Source organism: Mytilus edulis, chromosome 6 (assembly GCF_963676685.1).
Source record: "Mytilus edulis chromosome 6, xbMytEdul2.2, whole genome shotgun sequence".
Lineage (NCBI taxonomy): Eukaryota > Metazoa > Mollusca > Bivalvia > Mytilida > Mytilidae > Mytilus > Mytilus edulis.
The window spans coordinates 68,793,146-68,812,521 of record NC_092349.1 but is presented as its reverse complement, the minus strand read 5'-3'; the positions used below and the strand labels follow the sequence as shown (position 1 = coordinate 68,812,521).

General features: G+C 31.8%; 2 protein-coding genes across 7 annotated transcripts in view; one reads left to right on the top strand and one right to left on the bottom strand.

Moving 5' to 3' along the window:
• LOC139528252 (uncharacterized) overlaps positions 1-12,385 on the bottom strand; it is a 45,016-nt gene extending 32,631 nt beyond the window's left edge. For all 3 annotated transcript variants that reach the window (XM_071324138.1, XM_071324139.1, XM_071324140.1), the window contains exons 1-2: positions 11,923-12,385; positions 7,186-7,251 (exon numbers count right to left, since the gene is read on the bottom strand). In XM_071324138.1, coding sequence (XP_071180239.1) covers positions 7,186-7,251; positions 11,923-12,066 — 210 coding nt within the window. In that variant the 5' untranslated portion in view covers positions 12,067-12,385. The remainder of the gene's footprint in view (positions 1-7,185; positions 7,252-11,922) is intronic.
• A 192-nt stretch (positions 12,386-12,577) lies between these two features.
• The window catches only part of LOC139528251 (palmitoyltransferase ZDHHC8B-like), a 28,547-nt gene continuing 21,748 nt past the window's right edge, over positions 12,578-19,376 (top strand). For all 4 annotated transcript variants that reach the window (XR_011665561.1, XR_011665560.1, XM_071324137.1 and 1 more), the window contains exons 1-3: positions 12,578-12,765; positions 16,766-16,887; positions 17,750-17,907. Coding sequence is in view for 2 of the 4 variants with exons in the window: in XM_071324137.1 (XP_071180238.1) it covers positions 12,674-12,765; positions 16,766-16,887; positions 17,750-17,907 (372 nt within the window). In the remaining 2 variants the exon portion in view is untranslated. The remainder of the gene's footprint in view (positions 12,766-16,765; positions 16,888-17,749; positions 17,908-19,376) is intronic.

Below are 19,376 nucleotides of genomic sequence, written 5' to 3'. Positions count from 1 at the left end.
GAGACAACTGTCCACAAGAGACCAAAATGATAATTAAGTCTTTCTCTGACAGACATGATTCTCATTGCAACTAGTTGCTACTTGATTACTAATAATAACTGAAATATTCAAGTCAATTTAAGGACAACAAATATAAGTCAGATAGAACTTTAGAACATATTGGGCATCTGTATACAAGAAATGAAACATCAAGGTCTTCTCCCTTCTGAAGTATAAAGCTTTATAAAAATACTGGAAGTTTAAGTAGTCACACACACTGCATTAACATCCCTATGTGAACATTCTACATTGTGAATAAGTTGATAAAAAAATTGAAAGACCAACACTCTTGCCACTTGCATACAGGTGAGACTTTAACTCAGACACATGAAATCAAGTGACAATTTATTTACTAGTAGTCCAGCAGATAGGTGAATAATTGTGCACTTTGTGTTAAAAGCATAAAATTTGGTAGAAACATAGTTTGGACCATTCTAAACAAAATAATATATGGAGGCAAGCTTGATTTGATCCACTTCCGGTTTTATCAGCAAAATGGCGGACATGCATTTGATAACTGATTAATGGTTATTCAAATCTCACAGCTGGTAGCCAAAGTTTGCTATGTAGACTATAATGTTATTGTGTATTCATGGTTTGAAATAATGTATCATTTCTTTGAAACCCTCGGGGTATTTTATTCAGAAATTTGTCACTTCCGGTAAAAAATATTACAAGTAAACGTAATTTAGAGACAAAATACATATGTTTGATAAAAAAAAAGCAATGTTGTCCAAAAAAAGGTTAAATATCCTTGACCATTGATATTGTTCGATCAAACATCAGCATAACGAATCGTTCGGTTAATTGCGTAATTGTGGTGTCGACATTCAGAGTACTCACAATGGTTGCGTCCAATATCGTAGCGGCTGCAAAGGGCTACGTAGATGTATGACTATTGAACGTGTAGCTAGCCTAGCTGCAACATAGATATAGATATCAGCTAGACTAGCTACTCGTTCAGTAGACAAACATCTACGTAGCACTACGTAGCTGCTACGATATTGGACGCAACCCTGGTCTCTCATAACGGTGTATACTCTTGTGACACCATTCAATACCATTCATGTATCCCCTGTTTTTTTTCACCTTAACAAGCGATCTATGCCACAATGTCGAATACAGTGAATGCATGGAAAACAGGTAATGCATATGCTTTTTCTTGTCCTAAAAAGTTAGCAAGCTCATGAATTAAAATGTATACGAATTGGTTTCCAGTCCCAAAGCAACCCATAAATATCAGCTGCATTGTCACAATGACATGAAATCAGTACTAATACATCGGTAACAACTGTAGCAATAATTCTCATCTCGAAAATGTGTTCATCCATCTGTTAATTTGACAGAAAATGAATGAGCTCTGTTTTGTTTTTATCTACACTCGAGAAGCTCTATCAGTTTAGTGGTTAGCATGATTGCCTTTGACAACGTCTCCTTGTACTGTCAATCTTTATATTGTCTACAATAGTTACATCTTGTCAATGGTTCTAAAAAGTAAAATCACAAAAATACTAAACTCAGAGGAAAATCAAATCGGAAAGTCCCTTTTCTTTTCAACGAACGACGAATAGTATCAACAACTCCTGAGGGAGCTATATCTTTAATTGGTATACAGAACAAGCAGTTCGTTGCTGTCTTCAAGAAATTGATTTCCTATCTCTTCTACCACAGAACCTACATCATGGATAAACGACATTTGAGCTCTTAGTTTCTGCTCATGGTCAGTTGTGTTCTCTTCATCAAGAAATCGATATATGAGTGTCCCCTCTGGTATCTTTTGCCCCTCTTCTCAAACTCTTTATCATGTCTTGCCATTTCTTGTCAAGCTGCCATCCATCTTCGCAGGGCTAATGGGTCATCTGTTAAGTTCTGTCAGACAGTGAACCATTATTTCTAAGTGCATATTTCTTTAGATGCATGATGACGGATCTTTGGAGAGTTAACGTTAAGGATTCGTTTGTAGCTGTTAAATATACATATCCAAGCAATCGTTAGTGTTTCCTGCTTATAAGAGTCGGTTGTTATATATTGTCCATACAACAACATACTAACAAGAGCTACAAGAGATCTTGGAACATAATTCTGCATTTAGTTTTAGTCAAAGGCATCATCATCTGCTTTCTGAAACCAGGGTTCTATATTATCTTTGAAAGCAAGTTAATTCTCTTTCCCTTGTTTTTATTCCTGAATATCAGGTAAATAAGCAAGCATTAGATATAAGAAGTTGTATGAGTGCCATTGAGACAAATCTCCATCCTGTCAAACATGTGAAAGCTCTCTCACAGGCAAACAACCCATAATTTTAAAATGTAAGAAGTCTATTCTTTTATCTTGAATTATGAACTCTGTCTTCAATGTCAACATCTAGATTCCTTATTCGCCTATAGTAAAAACCTGACATCTTGAATCCTGGTGCTAAATCTTCTTCAGTTATGGAATCTTCATTGTAACTGATGATGTCAGCTAATGCGATTCCATGACTTATTCGTGCGTCTCTTCCTTATTCAGTCTCATCTTCTCTAGAGACTTTTGATGTCTGTCGATAAAGATAAGCAAGACATTGGACATGATATTTCGTTTCTTGTACAATGAGGTCCCCAGCACTGAGCCTCTCTAATAAAGTAGTGTACACATTGACGGTGTGGATGGGTTTCCAGCTCCGATTGCTTGTTTTGTTTACATATCATCTGTATCCTTTCGATGTCTTATTTCAGCTCTCTTTAGTTCTGTGTTTAGATGGCAGGTCTTATGTTTTTGTACGTAGTACGTGGAAGACCCCTGCCATCATATTGTGTATACAGATGGGTCGTAGACGGTAAACATGGAAGTTCTTTGTATTTAACGAGATTTCCAGCCAAAGTAAGATATCTAGCACCAATATTGATACAATTTGAGGGTGTAGGGCTTGGTAGCTATTTGTCTGTCATATTTTGACAAATTATAGATTTAACATTGAGAATAGAAATAGGAATATATCAAAGAGACAACACACAGACCAAAGAGCAGACAATAGCCGAATGCCACCAATGGGTGTTCTATGCAGCGAGAAATTCCTGCAACCGGATGTGGTCACCAGCTGGTCCCTATACAAATGGTGTACTAATTCGGAGTAAATGGATGTCACACTAAATTCCAAAGCATATAAATGAACTAAAATCCAGTCAACCTCTTCAACATTTGGGGACGAACTACCTGGTCTTCGATTATCTGATGCCTCAATAAGTTTAAATCTTTAAGAGCTCATCTTTCAATTGTTATTAAGACTCTTGATTTATCGTAGTGTATGTCTATCTTCATTCAAATGTAATAATGAAACAGTAGTGTTCACAATATTAATTGAATTTTAATGATCTCAAAAGAAATAAATACCTGATTCTATAACACCATTTCTCTCGTTTTTTGCAAATAAAAAGTCAACATTTTTCTTGAATTTTGACATGAAATTTCGACCGGAAGTAAACCAAACTCATCCACATTGCTGCTTCAGCAACACTGAAACCCATCTAATACGATTCAGATCAATTAAAACATCAGTTCTTTTAGTTTAAACTAAAAAAATTGAAAGAGAATTAAGAAAAGTTGATATTTAAACATGCATCCGCCATTTTGGATTTTACCGGAAGTTAACAATATTTCCAGCTTGCCTCCATATCTAAAATTAAATAGTATAGATAGAAGAATCTTTGAACAAAGTTTGGAGCTTTTAACACGAAGTGCACAATTCCTTCATATATTGCACCTATCTGCTGGACTATAGGGAGTAATTGTCTGCTATAGGTTTGAAATGTACCATATAAAGGGTTGAGAGACAGACATAAAACCTTAGAACATATCCACTCAAAGAAACTTCCATGGAATGTTTTTTCCTATACCACCATTCATGATGTCTGAGTGGACAATAACCTATTTAAAACGAAATAAGGCCTTTTACTTTTTGGTCCAACAAAAATGAAGTTCACTAACCGCATTCAATCAGTGAGAATTTGAAAGTTTGTCTGAATGTCAGAAAGCCATAAAGATGTGTCAAAATGACAGCATGCAATTTGAATTATAGCGATAAAATAGCTAAAGAGATATCATAAACTTGGGAGGAATGAACTGAAGTGAAAAACTCCAAGACAGAAATATCTCTGGTATTGTAAGATATAAGGTAATAGTGACTTTACTGCAGCTAAAGGGCATATTTGTATGTTCACATTTTACAGCATCGTAATAGATGATTTATCGTTTCTACTCAATAATGATTAGACGAACGTACTAATCCTTTAATCCTCTTATAAGATGGACTTTAGAAAAGAAATGTTAACTGTCTGTATGTTTAACTTATTGGGTTAATCCTATAACAACAACATTCACTTTAAACAATATAAGCTAACATAACATTTTATTGAGTAATAAATTATGAATGAAATGAATAAAATTGCCAAAACTGATTCTTTTTCAATAAAATCTGCTATTATAATATGCTAATCTTATAATATAATCTTTTTCCTGTTCACTCCTCAATAAAATATCCACAATTCTTATATTAAGAATTTATAACATGTAATACACTGAACCTCAATGTATCCTCTACCCAATAAAGTTTTGAATAAACGAATAAATTAATTGAAAATTCATAAACCTTTTCTGAGGTACTTTTACATGTACAAATAAAATCATGTTGAAATGAAATGAAGTTATAAATTTGAAATTACTAAGCCATAGATCCTGCAGTTTCACAGTAATCACTTTATATTGCATCCAAGTATGTTAAGTAAATGATACAGTAATGATGTGGTGTTTCCCCAAAATTAAACACTACATGATCTTGGTATATAAGATCATTATTAACAAATTTTTTAAAGTATAGAGAGCAAATCAGTAAGGTAGAAATGTCACTCTATTCAATAATATTACACAACAGTGTACAGCAATTGTTGACATATGTTTGAAATGCAATATTAAATTTTATAAGTTTGCAACATATTGCACTAACATGGTTAAATTACATTAATACACCAACCCTCTTTGTACATCATCTGTAATGCCCGTAATATAAGGGATTAAATATGGAATACTGCTTGGATTATAATAAAGGGGCCCACTACGTTTGCGCGCATTTGGGGATTAAAATGTTTTACGTTTGCGCGCAGCTTTTGATTACATTTGCGCGCATTCGTTTTACAGGTAAACTCAGGTAAAAATATAAATAAAAATTAAATTAATTTATAATTGACTATATATTTTTCGGCGTTTTACGTTTCCACAATTTGACACTACTTTTCATTATAAATATGACTATCAATTATATATTTTGAAGATATTTCTTAATTCAAATCATATTTTGTTCATATTGAATTCTAGAACCAATCATAAAGTATCATTATAAACTCCGTAGTATAGCTTTAATGCATACATAATTAACTTCATTGCAAATATTTCATAGTGAAAAGTGTTTCAACGAATAGTGATCGTTTTTAAAATAAGTAGATAATTTACCTGAGTTTACCTGTCAAAAAATGTGCGCAATTGTAATTAAAAGCTGCGTGCAAACGTAACGATTTTTGCGCGCAAATGTAATGGTAATGCGCGCAAACGTAATGCACCGATAATAAAGAGTTTAAAATGCTGGATTTCATTCTAGAAAACATGATAATTTTCCTGTACAGAGTCTTTTTCTTAATTTTGCATGAATACTGTGGATTCAATTACTTTCATGGGAAACAAATTGTGTGTTTCAAGGAAAACTTACATGTCTGTGGATATTAATTTCGTGGTTTTGCTGAGGTTTCTGTACTATCATGAATATAAGGTAGCAATAAACAGTTAGGAAAAAATACTAAAATTTGCCCTTATGAATTTTACCATCCCATTTTCATTGCTTTCTTGCAATATCAAGCTTACTGTTTGTGTCATATATGGGCATATGTATGTAATCAGAATCTTCCATAGATTTTATATCCAGTATATAAAATGGTAAAATATAATATCTTTTTGGTGTATCCATGGCAACAATCTGCATTAAAATTTGGGCTAAAAGTAGAATTTCAATCGCTTGAAGTAATACCTTTTCTGAAACTGTGTACATATATCATTCAGCAAATCCAATGAAAATCATATGTCTTTCATCTCATTTTTTCGTAAAATTGCGTCAAAAACTTCGTGTAGAAAAAAAGTGTTTGTAAACAGTACATTAATTTCTGGACCGATGACCGGTCTAGCTATGAAAATACGGATTGTCAAACAGAAAACAGCCCATAAAACATGTAAAAAATAATCTTGATGCACTTATAAACCATCTTTGAAGGCTAAATTAGCACTCATCTGTCTAAAAATGAATTTTATTACACAATAACTTTCCTATTTGAAAAATCCACAGGGGCCAAAATGCGAAACTAAACTCCTAACTGTGTATTGCTACCTAAAACATATGCCATTTGTTGAACATTTAATTCAGTGGTTGTACCCACGAAATCCAACAAAATTGGTATCCAACAAATAATAATGAATCCACAGTATACATGGTATACGTTAACATGAATTTAAGGTCGAATACAGTTCAGGCCAAATAAAAAAGTATGTGTGGTTCCAGTTACATCTGAAAAAAGTTAGGGTAGGTAGGTAGAGATTTTTTTTTTATTTTATGGTTTTTTTTTACATTGAGTCTATGGGAGCAACATTCTGACTTTAACAGTGCTTAATGAAAAATGACAATAAAATCTTTAGGGTAGGCTATTTTTAAGTTGAAAAAGTAGGAACGGTAGGGTTACTGGAACCACACATATATTTTTATTTGGCCTCAGCGAAAATAAAATTATGCTATCTTATAAATGTTGTTATACTCAGATGTATTTTGACTTTACCTACTAAATATAGGTATACACATTCATGACAATCCATCCCAATCAAAATTATAAGCACAATGTCAGAAGAAATTTACTAAACACTATGAACTATCAGCTATTGCTAATAAATGATATCCTCTCTTTTATAAGTTTTCTGTAAATGGAAGTTAATTAGAGAAAGCTGTAAAAATACATTGCATGGCATACATTGTAGCATGCCCAAATGAACCTCAATATAAGATTTCAGGACACTGATTTTGTGAAAATTAGCATTTTTAAAAACTTGATTGAAAGGACTACAGAACTATTATCTACATACCTCAAAAGTAGTTCTGGTCAGTTCTCCTGGATGGTGGTTATTTTCATCAGCTGTGAGTTCTAATTTCTGAAGAAGAAAAAAAAAATAATAATAAAATTTTGAATTGAATTATATCTTCATGATCTTAATTAAGTATGGATGCATGTACATGTATTGAAGTCTGTTCAAATTTCAGATGCAATTTATTAATGCATATTCAAGACCAGAACATGTTAAATGTGATATATTTGCATGATCTGGATGTAAAGTTATGAACCCTAATTTGTACAGTAGACTGATGCATGTGCTAGTTGTCAAGGTAACAGTCTCCAGGAAGACAGGTGGTAAACCCTTAAATTAGCAATTTCAATGTTTAAGTCTTTGGTTTGATCCAGCCAGGGATTGAATCCATGACCTTCCCCACTCAATCCATGACCTTCCCCACTCAATCCATGACCTTCCCCACTCAAGGAGGATCTAAGGTGGATTCTCACCTATGGACATCATCTATGAAATATCTAACTATATTAAATAGCACTCACAAAATTACCAAAGTTTAATTGACCACACAGCTCACCTGGTAACTAATAATATGCTTATGTAAAACAAAATATCTATGTTCCATCAAAACCTTTCTGACCATAGTTAATTATCAATTTAATGCGGACTCTTAAAAATAATGTTATTAACTTTTATTATTCATGTTTATATGTAAATATTAAAGTCAGTTGTACTCTTGGCTTTGTTGAAAGGACAGCAGATGATAAAACTATTTGATGACATAACTCATCACGACTTTTCATTCCTTCAAGTTTCTTAAAGAAAAGAATGTACTTATTTTTCATTTTTATGGGCATTTAAATTTTATCTGTAACTATCATTGTCAATGTTTCCATTAAACTGTATTTTAATCATCATATTACAACAAATGGTTTGGTGTTTAATTTTGATTTGTCCCCATCCTTCCAATTCAAACATAGAAAAATAAACTCAATATGAAACAAACAAAAATACATGTATCCATCTGCCCTGATGAAATTAGCAAAGATTTTAGAAGTTCTGGGAATATTTTAATTTTTACAAAAGTTAGAAATTTTGTCTTTTCCTACTTTTAATTGTCCTATACATAATATATTTGATGCTGGACATAAATCTAACAACCAATCAATCTTTACCATGATAATGATGATTACTTTCTAAAGACTGGAATTCTCAGAGACATTTCAAGATTTGAATTTTGTTTCAATAATAATTATTTATAAAACAGAATTAATGGTTTTACAGTACTACAGTATGGTTGTTTGTTAGTAGTTTTTTTTTTTTTTTGGCTTGCAAAACCATTCCACCAATTGTTGATGTAGAACAGTAACCATAAAAATTAATAAATAAATATATACATGTATATATGTAGCATGTATAAAGAAATTCTATTACTATTAAGATGAAAAGATTCTTTATGTACATTCAGCTATCAAGATTTGTGATGTGTTGCTTTAAGCATGCATATTGCTAAACAACAAAAGCAAATAAACAAAGAAGGGTATACCTATCCTTTATATATTTCCTGTTTCAAATTTAGACCATACAGTACTTTAAACCTTTGGTGTAATAATAATTTAAACCATTCTGTTTTTTGTACTTCAATGACTATTCAAATTTAAATGTCTTACTCAGAATCAATATTAAACATTGGTCCATAAGTATTTTTCTTAATCCAGGTCCTTTCAGAATGATGGATGTCATCATGGTCATGTGGTACAATAAAGGATCATCGGAATAACATTAGGTATCATCAACATTTTCTATAGGTTAGCTTAAGCTTATAAAGAATATACAGTGGGGACACTGAGTAAAATGCCTCTATCATATATGTATCATGTATTTGCACTGATGAAGTGTGAATGACCTAAGTCCTAATGTTTATGACAATTGAAAAAAGAAATTTGAAATATTTAACATGTTTAATGACATGTATCAGTACATGTATGTTAGGTATTATTTTCTACATTATTACCAGTATACAACATGATTTAATATGTTAATTTCCTACTAGGATGTTAAAATTACAAATAGCCACATATGTTCTTTTGATATGTCAAATGTTTACAGTCTTCGTCCGTGATGTCACAGCACCTGTACTTATACCGATCGTACACAATGTTATACATCATTTCATTATTTGTAAATACAATTCAATGTATAAAGTACCACTCCTTTACTTCTACCCATGCCATTGTAGTCATTTATTATTTGTATCAGTATCACAGTCAAAAAGGTCCATCTCTGAATATGTCAATAACTTTGTAGGGATATGCATCAATGAGACAGCAACCTGATGACGTAACAAAACTATTTCATCTTCTACACAATGTAAAGGTAAACATAAGGGGACAGCAACTCTATGACGTAACAAAACTATATCATCTTCTACACAATGTAGAGGTAAACATTAGGGGACAGCAACCCTACAACATTACAAAACTATAACATCTTCTAAACAATGTAGAGCATGTAGAGGTAAACATAAGGGACAACAACCCTACGACGTAACAAAACTATAACATCTTCTACACAATGTAGAGGTAAACATAAGGGGACAGCTGAACCCTACGACGTAACAAAACTATAACATCTTCTACACAATGTAGAGGTAAACATAAGGGGACAGCAACCTTACAACGTACCAAAACTATAACATCTTCTACAACTGTTTCATGCCAACAATAAGTTTTTTTAACTAACTTTTTGTTTAAATATCAGTAACTGACTAACAGTGACTAACAATCCACATTTAAACAGCACTGACCTATTAAAGGTCAATTTCTCCTACCTCTGAATGAAAATTTGAAATTCAGATTTCCAATGTATGCATACTGTTTAAAATTACTTAAAATAAGAATGAATGAAAGTGTAAAGGGAATAAGTGTAACACCAGGATTATTGCTGGTGAATGGCAGTGACACCACTCTAAATTACAACCCTTATAAGGCAAAATTAAAATATATGTGTGGTTCGAGTTACCTTACCTACCCTACTTTTTAGTCTTAATAAAAGCCTATACATCATGTACATGTAGCTACCACAAAGATTTTTTTGTCATTTTTTATTAAGCACTGTTAACAATGGTTAAAGTCTTAGTCAGAATGTTGCCCCCATAGACTCAATGTAAATGAAACTATAAAATTTAAAATAATCCCTACCTACATCATTGTACATGTACAATTTACTGTAGTACCTACCAAATTTACTTTTTTTAGATGTAACTGGAATCACAAATATTATTTTATTTAGCTTAAGATATATATATATATTATGAATGGAGAGTTGTCGCAGTTGGCACTCATACCACATCTTATTTACATACATGTATACATTGAATATACATGATATAGATGCATACTGGATGGCTTTGGAAAATACAGAGAAATATGTACATGTACAAAAAATTGTATTGATTCACTAACAACCATATCAATCAACCAACATTAACTTTGTTAACGCAGAGACGATGTACATGTATAATCTTTTACTGTAGTAATCTATACAAATTTCTTTTTATTTAAATTAGTATTTTAATCTATTACCAACTCAAAGAACTGCTAATGTCAAAAGGTCCCAAAGACAAAAAATCAGTACATAAAGGTATCTGCATGGATAGACAACAGAACAAAAGATGCATGCATTATGTTCATGAACCATAGTACAATACAAAAAGTTTATTCAGATATTGCTATAGTCAGTACATATATACTTTAAATAACTTACACATGTCATTAATTAAAATTTACATTGTAATTGAATACCCACATTTATATCTCTTTATCATGTTTATCCTAAACATGCTAAATAGAGAACACACTTCTAAAAGAGACTTTAGCATTAATTTATTTTTTTACAAACATCATGTTTACGTCTAATTTTAAGTTTCCATCTTATAGACAGGTAGCTAGTAAAACATACAATACACATATATATAAATAGTCATTCAAAAAACAATCTGATATACATGTACAGTCTCATTCACTGTCTGAATAAGTACATGTATTCTAAAATCAGTAACATTAGGTTTGTAATAATTTCAAGCCCCAAAATTACTTGAATTATTTCTATTTAAAATAAATAGATTTTTTTTAGGGGACAAGATTTCCTATTTGGTGCAGATGTTCAAAACTAGGGAAAAAAATAATGTGTAGCCAGATAGATGACAGTGTTGCTACAAACTATTCAGCAAAATAGTCATAGAAAAATCAAGTATTAATTTTGTAAATTTTGCTCTTTACTATCATGTAAATTTATCATGTCTATTTAATATTGCGATTATTTGGACTTTGTGAATTTGTACGAAGCATGTTGTACATGAATCATGATTGAAAGTTTGAGAAACAGATTTAAGATATTTCAGCTTTCATTCCTTTATCCCTATTAATTTATTGTCCAACTATGGTAAAGTGATATTTCATGAGATAATGACCCAAGGTACATGTGAAAGACGTTCTTAAAAGACCATACTCGTTGTTGTTGCAGTTTTGGCTAAACTTTTATCCAACCTTTGGATCATTTACTTGATCATGACAACTTGCTAAATGTACAAATGTACATGTAGTTGTCTGTCTAATTTGCCTGTTTATAAATTATATCATATTAGTTTATGTTTGCAATGCAAAAATAATAAAAAGGTCATATAAACCTACTGAATCTATCTTGATTTCTCTCAGATATATGTGAAATCTTAGGTAAACACATATCTACAATATGTACCTGAAATAATTTTATCAGACATGCAGAATTCTTTTTTGAGCCAGTCCGACCAGAAAAAGCCGAAGATCCTGGAGTGTCCATTGATGATTCTGATCCTTTCCTTTGACTGTGTCCATTATGACCATGTGAGCTGTGATTTCCCATTCCTTCACGAACACAAAAAATAATATCCTTCTGGTCTATATCTCCAGAAACAAACACTTTTTCTTTAAACGTTTAAACCTTAACTGAAACTATAAATAGCTTAGAATAAGTAATTAAAACTATCTACACACTATCATTTTTAAGCATGCCATTTTTACACTTCATAGTCATCATTTTTGTAAAAAAAATTACTGAAACATCAACCATTTTATCATGACATGTTGTGAATATTTGTGTCACCAAGTTGAATCCTAACTAGATTTGGATGAACCGAAAGCGGAAGTGCAAGTTTAAATATCCCACAATCCATTCGAAGAACTAATTTATGATATCCATACGCTACGACCCTATTTACGATATTGTGTATTTTCTTTTTACTTGTACAGTTTGAATATTTTGTGTAATTGACTTACACAAAATTACGGTGAATATTTTTTTTCAAATAAAAGCTTCTACAAAACTCACGGTACAGTTATAATATGAAATTACTCTTTTTCCGTGTAATTAGTTTACTTTGCAGTGGATCGGCCCAACCTGAAGGAATGCCATCTTTGTTTTCTTGGTTGATTATTCAAGCTAATACCCCCTCTTAAACCTATTAAATATCATGTCACGATGCGAATTTTCTACCAAAATAATCCCGGCAACTTGTGCCTGGAGTATACTGCTCGGAGCAACAGCAGTATTCTTTGCCTTCGTGTAAGTAAACCACTCCCCCCTTTTATTTACTACACCTGCATTTTTTAAAAATATTACTAATGCCGCTGGCAAATGAAACGATTTTTGTCTAATACGGACTGGCCAACTTGCGCCTAATCATAAATGTGTCGGTTTCTAGAACAGATTACCGAACTTATACATGTAATTATATTATTATCACATTATCAGAATATGTGAAAGTTCTTGTAGTTATAACTATAAACATATTTACACTTTTGGTATTTATCTGAATCTTGCCTCCGAATGACCTTATATCTACTCCGAATGACCTTTTGACGTCAAGCAACAATCGCTTTTAAATCATGTAAATTGTGACGTCAAATATTTTAAATAATGATGTCAAAGTTTACAGGAACCTGTGAGATTTTACGTAATGGCGGACAAATTTGCATACAAGTGTAAATACGTCTATTAAGAATCGTCTCGTCCCATTTAGAAATATGTCCTGCAAGAAATTTGACGTCATACATCAAACACTTTCCTATTGGGGCGTCAGATAAATTTCTATTATGAAGACAAAATTTTAATACTGGAACTTTTTTGTGATGTCCTGTAACAATGTGTAATGGCGGACAAGTAGCGATAAGGTGTATGGTACCTTGATCTTTAAAAAGAACTTTGTATTGTTCTATTATGGTACCCGGCTTTATCCAGAACTATAATAATAAAACAGAAGGGATTTTCATATTATCCTAGAGCTATATACACATATATACAAAGCGTGGTACTGATTTTGAAGCGTAAAACAACAAACACCACCATGACCACTGGCACTCAATTACTGTTTCCTGACTTGGTACAGGTACATACAGAATGTGACGAGGTTAAACTAGTTTTAAGGTACCAACCGCCCCTTGTATGTTATAGAGTAGAGTTATCAATGTTTTGAATAATAATGTCTGCGACAAGGCGTTTGCATACACAGCACAGTAAACAATTTTTTGAGATCAACATATACTTTTAATGAGTTAAATAAACATATTCATGTATCAAAGTTAACATTTTTTTTTATCAATTAAAGTAGTAATCAATACACCATTTAAGTTTTTGTGTTATTTCTATCAGTCCTCCATGTCCTCCGGTTTGAAGGAGTTTAAAGGATCCGTTTATGAACAATATTAAGTTCTTTTTTTTTTTAAGTAAAGAGTTGAATCAATATAAATAAGTGTAAATGACTCCATTGAAAAATAATATTTAACTGTGACATGATATCAAATGACAAAAGCATTGAAAGGTAAATATAAAAGAATATGCACAATGTGTTTATAACTTAAACTTTCATCTTGCAAAAATTCAATCAGTTTGCAAGAACTTACAAAACATAAGGTTTGTTGAGGTTTCAACTGAAATAACCACCTTGTAATTTCCTGTCCATACCCAAAGTACAAGACTTTTTTGTTTAGTCATAACAAATTAGTTATATATATTGATAAGATTTTAGTAGGTTTTTCTATATGAATGGGATTTTGAATAAATAAGCATATTCACCTGCGGAAAAAGTATATTCACCGCATAAAACGTTGCATACATTTACTTGCATAATTTGGGTTAAAAAGTTTGAGGTACAATTGGTTTTGGTAAATAATTGCCATAACATAGATTTCTCTCGGAATATGGAACAAAACTGTCTTTTGTTTCGGTAAATAAATTGACTTTTGAAAAACTAATATTCAATTCAGCCGTTGGCCTCAGTGAATATTAGTTATTTAAAAGTCAATATATCTACATGTACATACATGTATTTACCTCATTAAAAGACAGTAACTGTATAGAATATGTCTCATAGAAACTTTCTTCATTTATCTAATTAAACTAAAAGAGAAATACCTATATCAAAACCAGTGAGAGATATTGCAACATCCAACCAAATTAAAAGTCACCTAAATATTTTCTTTACGGTCGTAAAAAATTACAATTGAAATTTTTGTCTTATTATATTGACTTATATCCATATTTAAAGATTTATTTATTTCCAGTAGGGATGGTAGGGATAAATCTTAAATTTAAATAAATCACATAGTTGACTAATAAAAATGACAGTGTCACAAAATAAGGAAGAAGTGATAAGTTATCACATGTATCATGGTCTTTTCTTTCCTTGTTTCATTTAAAAAAAAAAAGCATAAATTAAGATAACAAATAAATGTTTTATAAATTTATCAATTTTGGAAGATATTTTGGTAAACCTTTATGTCCATGTAATATATGATTATATTAAATTATTTTTGGAATTTCAACTTTAAATGTTCTTCAACAATGTATGTGATTTGGTCCTCTAAAATTTGAATTCAAAAGCAACTGATACATGAGTATTTATATACCAAACTATAACTCTCTGATCTGTATTTAGAATGACTATAAATTAAAATTATGGCATTTGTAAATTTTTAGTTTCAACTTTAAGTATGTTCAATGGGTCCACAAGCTTAATTTTTACAGATATTTTTCTTTTTTACTTAACATTTCATTGTCATATAAACAAGGATTTGTTTAGATATTGTTAAGACTTCTTACATACCTTTTATATTCATCTCTATTTTTCCTTTAAACAGTTTATTTCTGGGAAATGATTGATATTCAGCTTGAATAATATAACCTAATTGTTTATCACACCTTTACTAGTTTACACAGTATGTCTAGTGCTTGTAGCTGCATTGTTAATACATGTACTTTACCTGTCACCTTTTTTTCTGAATAATTTAATTGTGCTATTATATGGCATCAAATCAGTTAATTAGCTATATTATATTCTGTATAACTTTTACAAAACCCATTTATCCCTAGCAAAGGATTAGGAAGAATCTTAGTCATGTTAGTGCCAATTAAAGTCAATTCTTAATTTACCAAAAGATTTTAAAATTATGGTATTTTTCGGGCTTGATATGTATTGATTTGACACTTCACATATTTTGTCATAGAAGTGCAATTTAAATAAAGATATAGAATAAAACGGAAAGCAGATCAGGATTTTTTTTATGATTCAAGTAACTGCAATTCATGATCCAAATTTTTAAACAACTGGAAAGAACTACACAATAATTTACCAATGTAAAATAAACTCTTAATTCAAAGCCTTGATACATTTGAACTTGGGTCTTTTAACTCTATAAGAGCAAACACCTTCATCTGTTACCATTTTAAACTTGCAATCTTTAAGATAAATTGTGTTGGCCAACTAGATAAACCAAAGTGTATTTGCTTACTGAGCCCATCGCTCTGTCTCAATTATTTATCTTTAAGTCATAATCTGTAGCTCAGTGTTCACACTTTACAACAGGTTCACCAGCCCATGTAAATACAATAGAAAATTGAGGTTCTGTTCAAAATTTGACCATGAAGACTCTCTGGCTATTTATAGTGATATACATGTATACACTTATTTCCCTGACAGAAATACAAGCCCTATGTTAACACTGGCTTAGTCTGGATAAAATAAATTATTACAGGACAAATCATCCATTCATACATACATCTTTAAACATAAAATAAATTATTACAGGACAAATCATCCATTCATACATACATCTTTAAACCAAAAACTGCACTGCCATTAAAAATACTCCATTGCTCTTATTAAATTTACCATCATTTGAATGTACTATCATGACAGTTAACAATTTTGATTTTAATAATACAATTTTAGAGGGAAATTTTCATGTTAATTAAGTGTTACATTTTTATGAAATTTGTGTTATAAAACTTTTGAAAAAAACAAGATAGGGTGTTACAGATATATCACTAATGTAACTTCTATGTCCTGAACATATTTGAAACACTTGCCACTAGACATTAAGCAAACAACAATCCTCATTCTTTTTTTTTAATGGCAATGCCTTACCAGACTTAAACCGTAATAGCAACATAAAATAACATACAATGTGCATGTGCATACCAGATTATTATAAGCACTATTAAATGAAAGATATATGTGCAGTGATCTTTAATAACAACATAAACTGTGCTTTTTCTGTAATTTCAGATGCCCGTATTTACTGGAAGCTGTTTCAATAGGTATTCCAATCTACCAAGGGATTGTGACAGTGTTCGTTATTGCCAACTTTGGCCTTGCCACATTCATGGACCCAGGCATTTATCCTAAAGGTAATTAAACATTACACACATACCAAAAAAAAAAAAGGTCAAATGACTTGTATAGATCATAGAAAGTATAACAGGTAATTTAAAAAGAATGAAGAAGTAGAACAATAAGAAAAAATGAAACCAAAGTTATACAATAATTTTTGTAAATTCTACTTCTTAAAATTGGCAGAAGATACCAAAGGAATAATTAAAATAGATAAATGACAACACCATGGCAAAAAACTGCAGAAGTAATGTATAATTATCATTTGCAGCAGTCTTCACGCTGAACTGATTAATCTACAGGCCCGCAGCTCAATTTTGGAAAAGTTTTAGTTAGATTCTGTTGGCCCGTAGGTCTGATTTTTACAGGCCCATTAGCAATTTTACCAGCCTCGGCTGCCTGGGCTGCCACTCGGCGTGAAGACTGTTGCAGTGTATGTATCTTAAGTAAAAATGTTTGAGACAACCATCACATCTACATTCTACGTTGATCTGTCAAACTTTACCAATACTCAATGCTTCCGGTGGGCTCAAAAAAAGGAGTAAATTTGTAAAATAACTAAAGAATATACAAGCAAGTGTAAATAAAGTATGACAGAAAGAAAAAAAAATAAAGCAATGTATAAAAAAAAGGGGGGGGGGGGGACCCATTTTCGTTCATCTGGCCTGAACCAATCCGGCTTCTATAGCAGTACCAGGGAAATAATCCCATCCGGCACAGTTCCAGTCCATCATTTGAGTTACTTAGCAAATGGGAGACTGCACAGATTAGATAGAAAGTGTTGAAATCTCACTCTTGGAGGATAAATCTTGCAATTAACTAAAATCCAGGCAATTTAGTTCAATTATAACTTCTCACATGCTTATGTCATTATTTCAGCTCACGAAGACGAAGTAAAAGATGAAGATTTTCGAGCACCATTATACAAGAACGTAGAAATAAAGGGTATAACTGTGCGGATGAAATGGTGTACAACATGTCAGTTTTATAGACCACCACGGTGCTCACATTGTAGTGTTTGTAATAAATGTATAGAAGTAAGTGTCAAAGGTAGTGTAAAGGTCATAAAATGTGTTCAAAATACACAGAACTTTATATATATTTTGTACACATTTTATAGGGAGTGCAAATAAAAAGTACACAAAATTTTGATCCAGTAAATTATGCCTCCAGCTCATTATAAGCTACTTGTCTTTTGGACAGTTATCAAGTTTATTGGTGCAATTTGTTTTTGCCAGATGTTCATATGATGAAATCATAATCTTTCAGTCAGTTTAATTGAAGTCTGGAGCTGGCATGTCAGTTAACTGCTAGTAGTCTGACGTTATTTATGTATTATTGTCATTTTGTTTATTTTCTTTGGTTACATCTTCTGACATCAGACTCGGACTTCTCTTAAACTGAATTTTAATGTGCGTATTGTTATGCGTTTACTTTTCTACATTGGTTAGAGGTATAGGGGGAGGGTTGAGATCTCACAAACATGTTTAACCCCGCCGCATTTTTGCGCCTGTCCCAAGTCAGGAGCCTCTGGCCTTTGTTAGTCTTGTATTATTTTAATTTTAGTTTCTTGTGTACAATTTGGAAATTAGTATGACGTTCATTATCACTGGACTAGTATATATTTGTTTAGGGGCCAGCTGAAGGACGCCTCCGGGTGCGGGAATTTCTCGCTACATTGAAGACCTGTTGGTGACCCTCTGCTGTTGTTTTTTATTTGGTCGTTTTGTTGTCTCTTTGACACATTCCCCATTTCCATTCTCAATTTTATTGGTTTGAACCAAAAGAAACACAGGAATTTTAAACAATTCCTTTGACAGCAATTTGATGTGAAATAGTTGCAATAAATGTCATAATGTCAAGTAGTTTAATATATTACTTTACGGATCAGCCTCTCTGGATTTTCTGAAGAAGACAAATTTAGTTTTCTGCATTATTCATTCCACGTAGTCACCGCCTGTCCCAAGTCAGGAGCCTCTGGCCTTTGTTAGTCTTGTATTATTTTAATTTTAGTTTCTTGTGTACAATTTGGAAATTAGTATGGCGTTCATTATCACTGGACTAGTATATATTTGTTATGGGGCCAGCTGAGGGACGCCTCCGGGTGCGGGAATTTCTCGCTAAATTGAAGACCTGTGGTGACCCTCTGCTGTTGTTTTTTATTTGGTCGGGTTGTTGTCTCTTTGACACATTCCCCATTTCCATTCTCAATTTTATTTACTATCTATACAAATTGCATGATGACTGAAATATGAATAAAGAATAACTGTATAGTAGGGTTTGTCTTCATGTTAGTTCTTATTTTATACATAAATTTGTTTATTATTACACATCAAATACATGACTGAAATTTAAAGTCATATGAAAGGAGTGAGTGGTGAAAAATAATGTTTATCCAATTCTTGAACCAATGAATGTATATATTATAAACTTAGTCCTCTGTGCACAATTTTCTCATTTTTTATACGACCGCAAATTTTGAAAATTTTCGTCGTATATTGCTATC